The 18,808-nt window shown below is 43.2% G+C and overlaps 1 protein-coding gene across 1 annotated transcript in view; it reads left to right on the forward strand.

The window, feature by feature from the left end:
- Nucleotides 1-18,808, forward strand: part of WSCD1 (WSC domain containing 1) — a 348,299-nt gene that overhangs the window by 157,406 nt on the left and 172,085 nt on the right. The window contains exon 3 of the mRNA XM_073616736.1: nt 5,983-6,097. Coding sequence (XP_073472837.1) covers nt 5,983-6,097 — 115 coding nt within the window. The remainder of the gene's footprint in view (nt 1-5,982; nt 6,098-18,808) is intronic.

An 18,808-nucleotide genomic window follows, 5' to 3' on the forward strand; every position in this document is an offset into this window, starting at 1 on the left:
TTTTTCCGTATCAATATACAGCTGTCACATGATGCAACTCTTTCCCAGCCTGTTTGCAGGGAAACAAAAAAAAAACCAGCCTTTGAAATACAGACAGAAAATAAATAATTCATATCAATAAACTGTTTTAAATTGTCATAAAAATATATAGTTAATATTAACCACTTCAATACCAGGCACTTAGACACCTTCCCGCCCAGGCCAACTTTCAGCTTTCAGCGCTGTCGCAATTTGAATGACAATTGTGTGGTCATGCTACACTGTACCCAAACAAATTTTTATCATTTTCTTTCCCACAAATAGAGCTTTCTTTTGGTGCTATTTGATCACCTCTGCAGTTTTTATTTTTTGCGCAACAAATAAAAAAAGACAGAAAATTTTGAAAAAAAAACAAGTTTTTCTTTGTTTCTGTTAAAATTTTTTGTAAATAAGTAGGTTTTCTTCTTCAATTACGGGCACTGATATGGCTGCACTGATGGGCACTGATACAGCGGCACTGATGGGCACCGATGAGGTGGCACCAATGAGGTGGCACTGATGAGGTGGCACTTACGGGCACTGATTATGGGCACTGATAGGCGGCACTGATGGGCACTGATAGGTGGCACTGATGGGCACTGATAGGTGGCACTGGTATGCGGCACTGATGGGCACTCATAGGTGGCACGGATGGGCACTCATAGGCAGCACTGATGGGCACTCATAGGCAGCACTGATGGGCACTCGTAGGTGGCATTGATTGGTACATATGGGTGGCACTGATGGGTACTTATGGGTGGCACTGATAGGTGGCACTGATGGGCACTGATAGGTGGGCACTGATGGGCACAGATGGGCACTGACAGGTGGCACCGATGGGCACTGACAGGTGGCACTGATGACACTGCTTGGTAGCATTGAATAAACTGATTGGTGGCATTGCTGGGCATAACTGAAACATAATGGTGACAATCAGTGCCCATTTGTGGGCACTGATTGGCACAGATTGGGCACATGTGGATGGCCATGGGGTACATACCTGGCCAGCCACATGTTGCCCCTTCCCTGGTGGTCCTAGTGGCGATCCCTGGTGGTCCAGTGTGGTGATCTGAGGGGGGGCTGCGCTGATAAACAATCAGCGCAGACTCCCCCTGTCAGGAGAGCCGCTGATCGGCTCTCCTCTACTCGCTTCTGTCAGACGCAAGTGAGGAAAAGCCGATCAATGGCTCTTCCTATTGACATCGTGATCAGTCGTGATTGGACACGGTTGATCACGTGGTAAAGAGCCTCCGCCGGAGGCTCTTTACCAAGATCGGTGGAGCGGTGTGTCAGGCTGACACACCGCTCCACCGATCGTCGCGATGCCCATATGACGCCCAGTCAGGATAACGCAACCACTTCCCGGACGTCAATCCGCTATAGGCCGGGCGGGAAGTGGTTAAATATTTATTATTTCTTGGCAATAACATGGTGTGGGTGAATTTCTGCCAGTCACATGTCATGTTCCTCCAATATGTGTCTTACGCCCCTTTCACACTGTGGCGTTGGCGCCGTCGTCGGTAAAGCGCTGCTATTTTTAGCGATGCTTTACCGTTGTTTTTGCAGGGTCTTCGGTCGCTAGCAGGGTGGTTTCAACCTCCGCTAGCAAGCGAAAATGGGTTAAAATGACCCGCAGAGCACTACTGCGGCAGCGCTTTGCCGGCGGTTCGGCAGCAGTACCCATTCAGTTCAATATGCAGGAGCGGTGAAGGAGCGGTGTATACACCGCTCCTTCACCGCTCCAAAGATGCTGCTTGCGGGAGTTTTTTAAGCATCCTGCCAGCGCACCGCTCCAGTGTAAAAGCCGTCAGGCTTTCACACTGGAGAGACAGGAGAGGCTCTTTACAGGCACTATTTTTAGCGCTGTGTCACCTGTAAAGCGCCTCAGTGTGAAAGGGGTCTTAGAATAAGAGCTGAAGCCTCCATCAATCTACATGTAATATCTAGCCCCCATTGTGTTTAGCTTTTTAGTGGGCATGTAGGAGGAGGGAGGGAGTGGGCTTTCATTTACCACTGTGTATATGCCCACATGTGTGACTCTACAGTCACATGGGCTGCACAGATGTGATAGGGAGGAAATACTCAGTATAGAAACTCCCTGAGCATGTGCAAAACTGCCAATACTACTCTGCAAAATCCCTAGCTGATTTGGGGACTTGAGCAGAAGGGGGAGATGGAAAACGGCAGGATCAACCAGGTTTTTTGCAGAATACAGAAAATTAATCTCATAGTGACTGACTGATTATGACCAGCACATAATACAGCATTTACTGATAGTTTTTTTATGATGTGGTTTTAGTGACACTTTAAAATAACCCAGCAATATCATATATTTTCCTATATTTTATTTCCTACAGGCTGAAAGCGCTCATTGTTCCTGGTTGGCTGTCCATCCACATTTTTACAATTTTGTTTCCGCAAAATAGTCTCACTTTAGAAACACTGTGAAGTGATATAACCAACTTACATCCTCCTTATACAAATAAATTACACAAATTACATCTGAGACGTAAATGAAGGTAACAGATGATACAGGTGAATACAAGCCTAAGATGGAAATCATACAAATTCCAATTACCCTCCTAGTAGAGGGAGTTCAACTGTATGCATCCATATGATGACAAAGCAGTAGTTGCCAAGCAAATTGACCTGAAAATGTATGTGACGAAACAGGCACGGAGAGATACATTTTGTGACATGCGTGGAGTGAGAATGTAGAAACCCTAACTTCTTGTTAATGATTGTAGGACTATGTTAATGCTATCGTAGCACTATTATAAGGACACTATCACACTGGGGCGGGGGCGCCGAAAAATGACGCCAAAATGACGGTAAAGCGCCGCTAAAAATAGCGGCACTTTACCGGCATTTTAGAGTCATTTTTCAGGTGCTAGCGGGGAGCCTTTAACCCCCGCTAGCGGCCGTTGAAGGGGTTAATAGCGTCCGTGTAGCGCCGCTGCTGAAGCGATTTGCAGGCGCTTCAGCGGCACTGCCTATTGATTTCAATGGGCAGGGGCACTTTAGGAGTAGTGTATACACTGTTCCTAAAGCACCCCATAGATGCTGCTTGCAGGACTTTTTTTTAACGTACCACAAGCACACCGCTCCAGTGTGAAAGCACTCGGGCTTTAACACTGGAGTGACAGGAGAGGCGCTTTTTAGGTGCTTTGCAGGAGCTATTTTTTAGCGCTAAAAAGCCTGTAAAGTGCATAAGTGTGAAAGTGGCCTAATAGAGCAAGTCATGGAAAGCCCATGTAAATAAATGATACAAAAAAGATCAGTTTTAAAACTTGAAGAAAAAATTATGAAAGCCCATGTAGTTTCTATATTTATTTCTATATACTTTACTAATGTTAAAGTGGTTGTAAAGGAAAGGTTTTTTACCTTAAAGCAGTAGTAAACCACATCCTTTAAAAAAATTTAAGAAAATCCTGCAAGACAATGGCGTAATGTGCCAGTATCATCTCATACCAGCACATTATGAAATGCTTACCTTCGAACAAAGCCCTCCAGCGGCGCACTGTCACTACTGACAGGGCTTCCATCTTTACCCGCTCTTTTTTACGGGTGAGCCGTGATGCATGCAGGAGTAATGGCCACGGCATGGAGCTCTAAAGCGGTGGCACGGCTGCATGTAGTGTGAATATCTCCTAAACTGTGCAAGTATAGGAGATATTCACTGTACCTACAGGTAAGCCTTATTATAGGTTTACCTGTAGGTGCAAGTGAAAAAAAAGGCTTTACTACCACTTTAATGCATTCTCTGCATTAAGGTAAAAAAAACCTTCTAATAGCAGTGCTCCTCAGGCCCTTCCTACACATTTATCTAAGTCCTGTATCGATCCAGCGCTGTGTCTGTCTGCAACTCTTCTCTCTCCTCTCCCCTGTCTCACAGGCTTGGCTGAGAGCAGCGAGAGCCATTGGCTTCTGCTGCTGTCAGTCAAATCATGTGAGGAGAAAGCGAGGGGTCTATTGACACACACAGCCCAACTTGGCAGAGAGCCTGCACGTCTGCTTGCTATGGGGGTAGACACAGAAAAGGAGAAGCAGACAGCGCCAGTGTGGGACCCCAGAAAAGGAGGTTTGGGGCTGCTTTGTGCTAAACCATTGCACAGAGTAAGCAAGTATAATATGTCTGTTATTTGAATAATATATAAAACATAACCTTTACAACCACTTTAATTTCTTCAAATAAAGAGTCAAAAATTACAGCAGCATTATAGATATGCATGTACATGTTCCAATAAAGTAGGAACTAAGTAGGAACACCGATCGGTCTCCTCCCCCAGTCAGTCCCACCCCCCCACCCCCCACAGTTAGAACACACCTAGGGAACACAGTTAATCCCTTAATTCCCCCCTTGTGATAACCCCTTCCCTGCCAGTGACCTTTATACAGTAATCAGTGGCTATTTTTAGCTCTGATCGCTATATAAATGTCAATCGTCCCAAAAATAGTGTCAAAAGTGTCCGATCTGTCCGCCGCAATGCTGCAGTCCTGATAAAAATCGCAGACAGTGATGATCAAATACCACCAAAAGAAAGCTCTATTTGTGGGGAAAAAAAGGATATAAATTTTGTTTTGGTACAACGTCTCACGACCGCGCAATTGTCTGTTAAAGTGACGCAGTGCTGTATCGCAAAAAATGGCCTTGTCAGGAAGGGGGCAAATCCTTCTAGGTGGTTGAAGTGGTTAATCCATTTTGGAATAAGGCTGTAACATAACAAAATGTGGAAAAAGTGAAGAGCTGTGAATACTTTCCTGATGCACCATATAACAACAAAGTACAAAAGTATCATATTGGAAGGCCTTTGTGAAAGAGCCTGACCCTGTATATTTACCATTTAACTATGACAGCATAGAAACAGTATCATCAATATCATAAAAAGATAGCCAGGCGGATGGAGCAAAAAGGGAAGGGAAAGTTTTTATAAAGATGGCTTCAGGGACAAACATACAGTACAACTATTCTAGTTTTTTCAACCTTTGACTTAATCCATCAATGCTGAATGTAGCAATTACAGATAAATTAAAACCTATATAAACTTCAAAACAAAAAAGTGCCATATTACAAGTTACTAATCATTAGATGATTGCTACATTAGTTTTGCTTTTTCAGGGTTTATTTTTCTTCCTTTTATTTTTAGCAGGGAATCTTACCAAGAACACACTTTCTGTCTATTCTCACTCCTCTGCTGTATTTATGAAGGGGCAATGGTTGCCACCTGAGCTGGAATACAGTATATACAGTATGTCCATCTTTGTTCATGTCCTTAGGGGCGTGATGAGATTAATAGTTCACAGAAGAAAATTAAAAACATTGTTTCATGCTTCGAGTTCAACTCGCAGGAAGTGACAAGGGCACTAAATTTCTTCAGAGGATAAGTAGGCATTTTTTTCAAAAAACTTTGTTAGCCAGAAAAATGAAAAAGGGAGAGATGTTCTGTAGTCCTAACATGCTTCTTCCCCTAGGTCAGGGGTCTCCAAACTGCGGCCCAAGGGCCAGATGTGGCCCTTTGCTAGCCTTTATCTGGCCCTTGGGGCACTATTCCTTTCACTGACACCAGCAATGGGGCACCATTTCCTCCACTGATACCAATGATGGAATTCTACTCCTCCTGCTAATACCAATAATGGGGCACTACTCCTAATACAAATAATGGGGCACTACTCCTCCTACTAATACCAATAATAGGGCACTACCCCTCCTGCTGACCATCAACCCTGAGGCCATATTTATTCTCACAAATGCTGGGCCCAGGACATTTTCTACCCCCCACTGGCCACAATCCGGCCCTCCTAAAGTCTGAAGGACAGTAGACTGGCACTTTGAAAAGTTTAGAGACCCCTGCCCTAGGTGATACAGTATGATCAGTCAGAATGGTCATCCTAGGACAGGAAATTTGTTACTTTAATGTGAACTACTTTTGCTTTATGCTAAAGCAGATTTGTTTCCTTTTTCAGGTACATACATTGGATGTTTTCAAGAAAATGTGGAAGATAGGACTCTCAAAGCCACAGTGTTCTACGATCTAAGAAAAATGACGATAGGTCATTGTCAGAGTGCCTGTGCAGAAAGGTAACTTTCAACTACACTTTTACGTGTAAATATGGAGTAAAGCTTCCCATTAAAAAAAATATATATATACTGTTTTCCAATAGCATCACTCCTTGCTAGCCAATCCAGTGAAATGTTGCTTTATGGTGAAGTTACGCTGTATTTTGGCCAGTGAAGGAGTGACACTCATTAGGGAAAGAAAGTTCCACCTTGGGGATTCTGCCACTTGCCAAATCAGATTTAAAGGAAAAAAAGAAAAGGGGAGTGCTTCTAAGACTAGTTGTATCGTCAAAGGGTACAAAAAACTAATTTATTCTGCTCACCTGACATACAAGTGCATGTGACAAGCAGCTTGGAGACTTGAATAGGGGAGGAAAATGATATACAAAAGAAGACTTGACACCAAGTAACATCTCCTAATAAAGGTGTATTACACTTGTAAATCAGGTGAGGGAAATAAACCTGTTTTTGTACCCTTTGACAAGGGTACTTTTGGACGCCCTCCCCTTTTTTTTTTTCTTCAGATGGTTTAGTCTGTTTATGAGAAATCCTGAGTGTAGCAGTTGATCATTAAAAAAGCCTACCCTGTCCTACTGAAGTATCTGTATATGAACATTGATTTTTAAAGATTGTTGGAATATCTCAGACTGACTTTCCTAGAGCTCCCTTACATTGGGACCAAATCAGATTTGCCAGTGTGACATGGCACTTAAAGTGGAGTTGTGCATTGTCTATGTAACACATAATGGCAGTCTCTCCCCTCCTAACAGCATATATTCACATACATTTTTCCCCCCTGCCACTACAATTAGTCTATAAGAGTGAAGAAAGATTTGCGGTATTTCTTGGTATGAGGGAGCATGTGACTAGCAACCCTTTCTAGTACAAGACAGTGCTGGTGCTTGGTGATTGGCCTCTCAGACAACTAGTACTGTCATATATGGGCATAGCCATTACAGCAGCCACACGGAGCGACAGAAGAATGAAGGAAAGGTACATATATGCAGCTGGTAGGGTCAGCTTTAAGGTTGTCCTGTTGCTTCAAGTTGTGTGGGCAGAGCACAGGCTCACTTTAATGCGGCTAGTTAGTGAGTACCTCCAGGTGAGTGAGTACCTCCAGGTACTTGTACAGATATTTAGTGTCTTTATTGAGAGCCCAAGGGACCTAAAATTCTGGAGTCATCTATAATGCAAATTGTGACCAGAGTTAATTAAGTCACTGTTCAGGACACCCAATTCCTTCTGTCTGTGATTTTTATTTGTCATTGAGTCCACCCAACCCTATTGTTTGTCAGTAGTAAGCTAGAATAATCGAATTATTCGATACAACCTCAACTTTTAGATTTTACCAAAAAGTTTGCTAATAGGCTGCTAGGCCGGAGATTGGGCCTATCCCGGGGGAGTCTGGCTGCTAGGCTGTCGGAGGGCCTATCCAGAAGCAAGAAAGTAGTGCAGGGTTGGGATTGTGGCTTGCAGTCCAACCAAAAGTGACAGTCTTGCCGGCCGGAGAGCCTGTCAGTGGTCTCAGGTAGAAGGGAAGCTGTCGCCACTAAGGGTCCAACCACCTTATTACCAGGGACCAGAGTGAGTAACTGAAGTGAGTACCGGAGCAGTATTCTTACCAAATGGAGTGAAGAATTAGGAAACTTCAGGTGGTGATCAAGCCAGGGACCCAGCCAGTGTAGGTGACACTTGCAGAGCAGCCTTATATGCCATGCTAGAGACCGAACAGGCCAGTGGGGTTAAGCTTGAGAAATATCAGGAGTGCCAAGCTAGGGACCCAGCAGAGAGGCAGGGGTGACGCTTGAGGAAGATACCAACGTGAAGTTTGAAGGAGCTTGCAAAAGTGTCCAAGGCTTTTACAATCTTTTAGGAGCTTTTACAGGCAGCATGCTCTTGGGCGTTAATTTATTTCATTGGCATTAAGAAAAAAAAAAACAAGACCTAACAATCACTTTAAACAGAGCTCTTTGCACATTATTCCTGGATTTTCCTAAAAATAAATCTTAAAGGATAAGTTCACCTTTGTAAAAAAATAATAAGTGCACATCTTTTTGCAGGTAAAAAAAATGTGCATTTATTTTTTATTTTTTTACTTGAAGCCTGCAAGAATAAATTTATTCTGGCATGGGAATTAATTAATGCTCAAGCACTAGTTTTTAGACGCTTTTAGCAGCTTTTAGTAGCGTCAAGCATTTTTTCTGCCCAAACTCTGCTGCTTCTGGACGCATTGGCAGTTTTTTTTTTTTCCTGCATCTATAAGCCTCTAAAAGACTATGCCACTAAAAGCTTCTATGGACACATAGAATAACATGGAGAGGTGTTTTTAAGCTAATATAAAAAAAAGGTCTGCAGCTGCTAAAAGCCCCTACATGCATGGGGCCTAAAGGTGTAAGTCTTTCCAGTAACTACAAGCATTCAACCCACAGTCCAACCCACAGTCCATCACACTAATATATCATGAATTGTAGCTATAGTCATTTTTAGTAGGGGTTCCCTCAGATGGGAAAGTTTTTTCAAGGATTCCTCTGTGTTGAAAAGGTTAAGGGAGGCTGCTCTAGGGTCTTTGCTTTCAGAAAACATCATGATATTTAGTGAATGCAAAGACCCTGGAGAGCAAAATGATGGTAGTTGCAATTATTTTTAAGCAATATGATCTTAGCACACGTTTATCAAATCTATACATTAGTAAAAATGCACTAAAGTTCATTTTCGTGCACAGGTGCCAATGGCTCCCTCTGCTCTCCTGTAAGACGGAGCAGTGGAGACCAGGAAGAAGGAGCAGTGGTGCTGCAACCAGGACACTGCTGGATCAGTTTCGACTTTAGGACTACTTTTAACTAATTTTCAGGCCAGAAAATGTGCATTTTAACATGCATACAAAGACTGAAAAATGGCTGTGGTAGAAAAGTGATTACAATCTTCATTCTAATGGTAAACCAAGAGTTATAGCAGAATTTAGAATAATAAATACATAAAAAAATGGTATTCACAGAAAAAAAAAAAGTACTAGTATCAGGGAACTATCAGATTAGATTTACATAAATTATTGCACTGTATGAGGATAGCATATGGGTTTATAACAATTCCTATTTTTTATTACAAATAAATAAAGCATGCTGTGTCCACCTGCATAATTTCACATTTCTTAGTTACCCGCTAATTTGTTGCTATATAATTATTTTTAACAGAATTCCAGTGATCGGTAATACATATATTTAACATTCTGTTATTGGCAGTTGATATCTCTTCCTACCGTGCCTTGCAAAAGTGTTCACCCCCCTTGGCATTTTTCGTGTTTTGTTGCCTCATAACCTGGAATTAATATGGATTGTTTGAGAATTTGCATCATTTAATTTACAGAACATGCCCACGACTTTAAAGATGTTTTTTTTTTTTTTTTTATTGTGAAGCAAACAACAAATAGGACAAAATAACAGAAAAAGTCAATGTGCATAACTATTCACCCCCCTAAAGTCAATACTTTGTAGAGCCACCTTTTACGGCTATCACAGCTCCAAGTCACTTTGGATAAGTGTCTATGAGCTTGCCACATCTTACCACTGGGAGTTTTGCCCATTCCTCCTTGCAAAACTGCTTCAGCTCCTACAAGTTGGATGGTTTGCGCTTGTGAACAGCAATCTTTAAGTCTGACCACAGATTTTCTATTGGATCGAGGTCTGGGCTTTGACTAGGCCATTTCAACACATTTACATGTTTCCCCTTAAACCACTCAAGTGTTGCTTTAACAGTGTGTTTGGGGTCATTGTCCTGCTGGAAGGTGAACCTCCTCCCTAGCCTCAAATCAAACACAGAGTGGTGGCAGGTATAGGTGTAGCACTAAATCATAGTGGCAATAGAGCAAATGTATAAAAAATACAGTCCATAAATGAAATATTGCAGTCCATCCAAAGACCTCCAATTAGATAGAAAAAAAAGGGAGAACTGTCACCGACACCCAATAAGACTGCCTCCTACCGCCAGTGTATAGGATATACACATTGAGCAAATGTCTGAAGAGCCAGTTCCACAATCCTTATTCATCATTTTGGGCAAGGAATCCTCATTTAGAGACCCACCAGAGACAAGGATGGCTGTATTTTTTCAACCCCGGCCGGGAGAAGAACTCCACAGACACAACTCAATGGTTACAAATGAGGGGATGAAAAAATAATCTCATTGCGCAAACATCCATAAAATAGGACAATTTATTTGACAAAAGGTTAGGTGTACAACTCACACTGGGTAAATAAAAATAGGCATGAGCAAAAAGGAAAGCGTCCAGTGCTTCCTACCAACAAGATGGTGCCACTCCTCTGTTCACAATGCGTCACTCGTCCCTCGTTGGCCCGACGTTTCGTCACAAGTGTGCGTCCTCAGGGGCGTGGTGACGACTTGAGTGGACACACAGAGTGGTACTGGTTTTGCTCAAGAATATCCCTGTATTTAGCACCATCCATTTTCCCTCCTGAAAAACATCCCCACAGCATGATGCTGCCACCACCATGTTTCACTGTGGGGATGGTGTTCTTTGGGTGATGTGATGTGTTGGGTTTGCGCCATACATAGCGTTTTCTTTGATGGCCAAAAAGTTAAATTTTAGTCTCATCAGACCAGAGCACCTTACTACATACATTTTGGGAGTCTCTCACATGCTTTTTCGCAAACTTAAAATGTGCCATTTTGTTTTTTGCTGAAAGAAATGGCTTTCTTCTGGCCACTCTGCCATAAAGCCCAACTCTATGGAGCGTACGGCTTTTTGTCCTCCTATGTACAGATACTCCAGTCTCTGCTGTGGAACTTTGCAGCTCCTCCAGGGTTACCTTATGTCTCCGTGCTGCCTCTCTGATTAATGCCCTCCTTGCCAGGTCCATGAGTTTTGGTGTGTGGCCGTCTCTTGGCAGGTTTGCTGTTGTGCCATATTCTTTCCATTTGGTTATGATAGATTTGATGGTGGTCTAGGGATCATCAAAGATTTTGATATTTTTTTATAACCTAACCCTGACCTGTACTTCTCAACAACATTGTCCCTTACTTGTTTGGAGAGTTCCTTGGTCTTTATGGCAGTGTTTGGTTAGTGGTGCCTCTTGCTTAGGTTTTGCAGCCTCTGGGGCCTTTCAAAAAGATGTGTATATGTAATGACAGATCATGTGACACTTAGATTGCACACAGGTGGACATCATTTCACTAATTATGTGACTTCTGAAGGTAATTGGTTGGGCCAGAGCTTTTTATGAGCTTCATAACAAAGGGGGTGAATACATACACACATGCCAATTATCATTTTTTTATTTCTGAAAAATAGTTTTATGTATATATTTTTCTAATTTTACTTCACCAACTTAGACTATTGTGTTCTGATCCATCACATATAAATGTGATTTCTAAAATTTATTTCTAACTAAAGAAGAACTCAAAGCTAATCAGAAAGCAGGGCTTTGTCTCACACAGAGGTGTCACTAAATGTAACCAATTATCAATTTTACCAACTATACGGATTTTCAGTTATTTTGTCATTCTAAAAAGTAGATACATTTGCCTTGTGATGTCTCATTTCCATGTTTGATTCAACTCTAAACCCAAAAGACTAGAGCTCTTGGCTGATCTCTTAAACTGTACATACCCATATTGTATATTCCTATTTAGATTAACCAATACATTTGTTGTATGAGGGTCTGCCTGATTGGATAAACGTTGAATGATTTCTTTAGGTAGGTCTTCATATTTCATAGCTATTGATAAATCTAGCATAGAGTAGAATGGGCAATTAGAATGTACCTATGTGGCCAGCCTAAAGTGACTTTGTAAAAGAAAAAAAAACACAAAAATGTTTAAACAATGACTCTTGCAATTAAAAGACTCTAAATACTTAAAGGTATACCTGTGCAGCCGATATTTGCTCTCTTGAAGAGTTACAGTGGCTAAAGTATTTTTAGCATCCATTACACTTCCAAGTGTGTTGAGTGCCTGGTGCCCACTGCACTCTTTGCTTCTGTCTTCCAGCCCCTATTTCACTACCTGACACAGTCGTGACATTACAGTAGATGATAGGTGGAACCACATTGCACAAAGGGTACCAGTTGGTTTGTAAGATACAGAAAATTGTGTGGCATAGCTCTTTTATAGCTCTTTTAGGCTGGCCATACATAGATCAAAATTAGGCCAGTTCAGCAGTGACTTCTGTACAATCAGTCTGTTAGATTTTTTTGGATCGATCAGTACTGTCAGCTAAATCAGTAATGCTGATCAGTGTATTCTGATAGCTGGGAAGTCAGCCCCCTGTCAGAATACAATAACTCAGCGGGTGTGTGGATGGGGGAGTCAAATCTTTTTTTTTTGTTCAACCCACTGTTTGAATGGAAAAAAAAAGTTTAATGTATGGGCTGCTTTAGAGAATGAAGATTGTCCGGCCGGCAGGACTGGTTATCAATAAAGTGATACTAAAGTCTTTTTTTTGTTCCTTTAAAAATAATCAACCTGTTTCATTTACCTGCTCTGTGCAGTGGTTATGCACAGAGCAGCCCAGATCCTCCTCTTCTAGGTTCCCTCTTCGGTGCTTCTGGCTTTTCCCTCCTGTCGAGTGTCCCCACAGCAAGTAGCTTGCTATGGGGGCACCTGAGCCAAGCCGCAGCTCCGTTTGTCCATTCAGACACGGAGCTGTGGTTCGGCCCCACACCCTCTCTCTCCTGATTGGCTAACTGACTTTGATTGACAGCAGTGGGCACCAATGGGTCCGCTGCTATGTCTCAGCCAATAAGGAGGGAGAGTCCCGGACAGCTGAGGCACTCGTGCACATCGCTGGATATAGATGGGGCTCAGTTAATATTAGGGGGGCTGCTACACACAGTTTTTTTTATCTTAATGCATATAATGCCTTTACAGCCACTTAAACTCTTTCCTTTAAAAAAAAAACATTTTAAAAAAGTGCTTAATTTAGTGACAGAGTCACTTTAAGAAAGACTGTTTGTACACAAGATCTTTCCAAGACAAATGGGACCTGAGACCACTTTCACACTGCAGTGCCTCTAAAACAGCGCTAAAGCGCCAGCCTTTTTTTTGCGGTGTTTTAGTATCGCTTTTACGGTGCTTTTCTGGTGCTACCGAGGCAAAAATTTTTTAGGGCCATGTGACAACATGACCTTAAAAAAAAGGAAAAAGTCCAGTTTTGCAGCGCTTTAAAAACGCTTTTAAGGAGCTTTGGAAGTGCTGCCCATTCATTTCAATGAGCAGGGGTGTTTTGGGAGCGCTATTTATAGCGCTCCCAAGCCGCGCCAAAGATGCTGCTTGCAGGTCTTTTTCTTCCGCCCGAGTGTGAAAGCACTCATTGAATGGAAGGCAGATTTCAGGCGCTTTTTAGAGGCTATTTCAAGCGCTAAAATGCCTGAAAACTGCCTCAGTGTGAAAGGGGTCTAATTGTAGAGTTCTTTAGTCATTTTCTAATAGATAAATTATTTTTTTGCATGTCTATTTTTAGATATTGTGATATGATTCAGCAGTATCACATGTGTATTTTGGTATCATTCATTTTTTTAGTCAGTGAACTCTCTAATTGGATAATTTCTAGGAAAAATCAGCACTTGTGGACATTGTTTTCCATTACATTAAATTGAGTTTCCCAAGATTGCATTAAAGAAGAAGCAATTGTGTAGGTGCATTACAGGCAAACTTGCTAAGAGCTCTGTAATGCCCTAAATGGACTGATAAAGGATTAAAGAGATGATTTACTAATTGACTAGATGCTGAACAGATTGCAGGTATCCTATGAAAGCAAAATGTTCTTATTACTCATAGGATGTCTGCTTTAATATTTAAAAAAAAAAAATTACTAAATACTTAGGTTGCACACACCAAAAACTATTCAGTAATGACATGCAATGATATGGATCAGATCTTAAAGAGGAACTTCATCAGGCTAGCAAAAAATAAAGTCAACGGTACTAAGTTCTGTAGCTGCTGACTTATACAGCACATACTTATCAGCCCCTGAAATCCAGCTTCCTTCTTCATACTCCAAGTCATTGCAGCTTTTATTTCCTTTCCCATGCCACCATCTTGGATTCAGGAGCTCTCTGGTCACTTTATGATCACTCAGGTGGCTTCTGATGCTGTGCACACTTGAGATTGATGGACTGCATGGAGACTCTACTAAAGCCACCTGGGATGTGGTGTGATGTGTTTCCCAGGAGGCTTTGGGTGAAGCTGGTGGGCTACAGGTTATGCCATTCTCATCTACTTAAGCAATGAGGTAATAGGAAAAAAAGTACTTGCCCCCATCTCCCCTCCAAAAACATTGCAAATGTGGATTAGAATACTGCTAAGTGTTTATTTTGTGGTTAAAGGTCCACTTTAAGTGGTTTGTACAAATATATGCAGATTATAGGCAGAGTTCTGGAAGATAAAGAACAGAGTAAGGTGTCCTCATTTTTAATTGTGAAAAGAGGTCTTCTGTGGTTTAATGTTGTTGATGTTGCTAGGAAATGTCATTGGAGAAAAAAAAGGCTTAGGGCAGAACATTTCAGAAGTAGGTGGTAAAAGCCTATATTTCCTATTTAAAACATAATGTTTGCAGTAAGTAAAACTGTTATGTTAAAACCCACCTCTAACTAAACCCCTTTTTAAATGTTGAAAAAAGTATTGAATTTATAAGGGCTGTATGTGTCCTTACAGAGTAGAACTTCCTTTGACAACTGTCAAATAGATAGAAAGTGAGGAGAATTTTCTTTGGTTCTTTTTTTATCTGGAACGTGTCCAATAGACAGGAAGAAATTTAAACATTTCCAAATGGAGACAAAAACAACAATAAAAGGTTGGTAGAGAGAGTCTGTGGACAAATACGAGTTGATTTATAAAAATTCCCAGTTTTCTTAAATACTTTAATGAACAGATACAATATGAGTTCATGTTTGGAAAAAAAAAACAAAAACACAAAGTGGACAAAGGTACACCCCTCACATTTTTGTAAATATTTTATTTTAAGAAATGACACCTTGCTACAATGTAAACTAGTGAGTGTAGAGCTTGTATAACAGTGTAAATGTGCTGTCCCCTCAAAATAACTCAACACACAGCTATTAATGTCTAAACTGCTGGCAACAAAAATGAGCACACCCCTAAGTGAAAATGTCCAAATTGGGCCCAGTTACCCATTTTCCCTCCCCGGTGTCATATGACTTGTTACAAGGTCTCGGGTGTGAATGGGGAGCAGGTGTGTTAAATTTCGTGTTATCGCTCTCACTCCCTCATACTGGTCACTGGAAATTCAACATGACACCTCATGGCAAAGAACTCTCTGAGGATCTGAAAAAAAAGAATTATTGCTCTACATAAAGATGGCCTAGGCTATAAGAAGATTGCTAAGACCCTGAAACTGAGCTGCAGCACCATACAGCGGTTTAACAGGACAGGTTGCACTCAGAACAGGCCTCGCCCTTGGTCGACCAAAGAGATTGAGTGCACGTGCTCAGCGTCATATTCAGAGGGTTTTCTTTGGGAAATAGATGTATGAGTGCTGCCAGCATTGCTGCAGAGGTTGAAGGGGTGGGGGGGTCAGCCTGTCAGTACTCAGACCATACGCTGCACACTGCATCAAATTGGTCTGCATGGCTGTCGCTCCAGAAGGAAGCCTCTTCTAAAGATAATGCACAAGAAAGCCCACAAACAGTTTGCTGAAGACAAGCAGACTAAGGACATGGATTACTGGAACCATGTCCTGTGGTCTGATGAGACCAAGATAAACTTATTTGGTTCAGATGGTGTCAAGCGTGTGTGGCAGCAACCAGATGAGGAGTACAAAGACAAGTGTGTCTTGCCTACAGTCAAGCATGGTGGTGGGAGTGTCATGGTCTGGGGATGCATGAGTGCTGCTGGCACTGGGGAGCTACAGTTCATTGCGGGAACCATGAATGCCAACATGTCCTGTGACATACTGAAGGAGAGCATGATCCCCTCCCTTCAGAGACTGGGCCGCAGGGTAGTATTCCAACATGATAATGACCCCAAACACACTTCCAAGACGACCACTGCCTTCTAAAGAAGCTTTCGGAAACTCAATACCCAAGAGGGTTGAGGCAGTGCTGGAAAATAATGGTGGCCACACAAAATATTGACACGTTGGGCCCAATTTGGGCATTTTCACTTAGGGGTGTACTCACTTTTGTTGCCAGCGGTTTAGACATTAATGGCTGTGTGTTGAGTTATTTTGAGGGGACAGCAAATTTACACTGCTTTACAAGCTGTACACTCACTACTTTACATTATAGTAAAGTGTAATTTCTTCAGTGTTATCACATGAAAAGATATAATAAAATATTTACAAAAATGTGTATATATGGTAGGTATATCAGTGGATAAAAAGCAACACCACATCCCAGTAAATTGTGCAAAAAGAGAAACTGTACTTTTGACGTGTTACCTCCCAAGAAATAAACACTGTTAAAAAATGTATACTTTTTTGTTTATCCAAAATAGTGCAAATGTTAAAATTGCATATATAGCATAGAATTCAGCATCCTTCTATAGTACTAGCAGCACCGCCCCATGATCACTATCCATTAAGTAAGATCTACAACGTCATGATAACAACCCAAATAACCAGTTCTCAGTGCTTCATAGTTATAGTTCATAGTTATGGATATGGTCACAGCTCAACTCTATGCATATCGCTCAGTGCTTCTTCAGGAGTGAGGTGGAGGTTTGTAATAACATTGTTATCAAAAGATGCTGTTCATCAATACACCTGTGCATGGAATGGACAAATTCTGAAAGAAGTGGAACTCTTGGCTGTTGGACCCAAAATGAACAATGCTATATGAGATGAGAATATAAGGAGATGAGAGTCGCACTCCTTAATTAGCTCATTCTTGATGCTTTATTCTGTTAGCAAAAAAGTGGATGCATATAAATAGTCTCCACCCAGGAAACCAAACTCCTTAAACATGTTTCATCCCAACTGACTTGTGAAAAAGTCCCTTGTGGGTGAATCTCTTTTAAAGGGGTTGTAAACGCAGAAGGTTTTTTAGAATGCATTAAGATTAAAAGCTCTCTGTGTGCAGCACCCCCCCCCCCCCCCCCAACACCTACCTGAGGTCCCTCTCTGTTCAGCGATGTCCATGACTGTTTCAGCCGACCAAAATTCTCCTTCCTGATTGGCTGAGATACAGCAGCAGCTAGCTCGCACTGCTGTCAATCAAAGTCAGCTAGCCAATCAAGAGAGAGAGAGAGGATGGGGCTGAATCGGGGCTCCATGTCTGAATGGGCACAGGTAGCTGTGACTCAGCTCGGGTCCCCCAATAGCAAGCTGCTTGCTGTGGGGCACTGAACAGGAGAGAGGGGCTAGGATCACAGAAGAGGGATCCGAGAAGAGGAGAATCTGGGCTGCTCTGTGCAAAACCACTGCAACAGAGCAGGTAAATATAACATGTTTGTTATTTTTATAGGGAAAAAAACGAGACTTTACAATCACTTTAAGGAGTGTGGTTTCCTGAGTGGAGACTATATACAGTATATGCAGCCAGTGCTGTATTTAGGCCTAGGCCAACAAGGCCCAGGCCTAGGGCGGCACTTTGCGGGGGGGGCGGCAACCCCCCCACAAAAAAAAACACCTGCATCCTCCTCCCGACTCACGCATGCAAGGCCGCCAATGACATCGCTATGGGAGTGGGGGGGGGGCGGACTGCACCCGGGTGACACTAGGAAGCAGTTGTAGTGGGTGCAGTCGCCCCCCCCCTCAGCGGCAAAGCGATGTTAACTTAGACAGCGGCGCTGTGACAGGGAGAGGAGAGCTGTACACAGCGGCTGTGTAATTCCCCCGCTCGCCCCCCTCCTTTCTCCTGTCAGCTGAAGTTGAACAGGAGAAAAAGAGCGGCTCTCGTGTTCCCCTCTCTGCCCGCTCTGATTCCCTCCCCATTGGTCATAGCAGAGAGCCAATCAGGAGGGGGATGGGCATTATGGGAAACTTAGTCCCAGAAGATTGACGGCCCCAGTATGTCCACAGACAGCAGGCTACAGTCCCCCAACATACATGCACTGGGGGGGACCTGGAACCCGGCAAACAGCAGAGTGCTACAGGGGAAGAAAAAAAGAGGATTGTGCTGGGAGAGGCCAGATAGAGCCACGCTGTACCCGCACCACCAGAGAGGGAGCCACGCTGTACCCGCACCACCAGAGAGGGAGCCACGCTGTACCCGCACCACCAGAGAGAGCCACACTGTACCCGCACCACCAGAGAGGGAGCCACGCTGTACCCGCACCACCAGAGAGGGAGCCACGCTGTACCCGCACCACCAGAGAGGGAGCCACGCTGTACCCGCACCACCAGAGAGAGCCACGCTGTACCCGCACCACCAGAGAGGGAGCCACGCTGTACCCGCACCACCAGAGAGAGCCACGCTGTACCCGCACCACCAGAGAGAGACACGCTGTACCCGCACCACCAGAGAGGGAGCCACGCTGTACCCGCACCACCAGAGAGGGAGCCACGCTGTACCCGCACCACCAGAGAGAGCCACGCTGTACCCGCACCACCAGAGAGGGAGCCACGCTGTACCCACACCACCAGATAGAGCCACGCTGTACCCGCACCACCAGAGAGAGCCACGCTGTACCCGCACCACCAGAGAGAGCCACGCTGTACCCACACCACCAGAGAGGGAGCCACGCTGTACCCGCACCACCAGAGAGGGAGCCACGCTGTACCCGCACCACCAGATAGAGCCACGCTGTACCAACACAACC

Source organism: Aquarana catesbeiana, linkage group LG02, assembly GCF_042186555.1.
Source record: "Aquarana catesbeiana isolate 2022-GZ linkage group LG02, ASM4218655v1, whole genome shotgun sequence".
Classification (NCBI taxonomy): domain Eukaryota; kingdom Metazoa; phylum Chordata; class Amphibia; order Anura; family Ranidae; genus Aquarana; species Aquarana catesbeiana.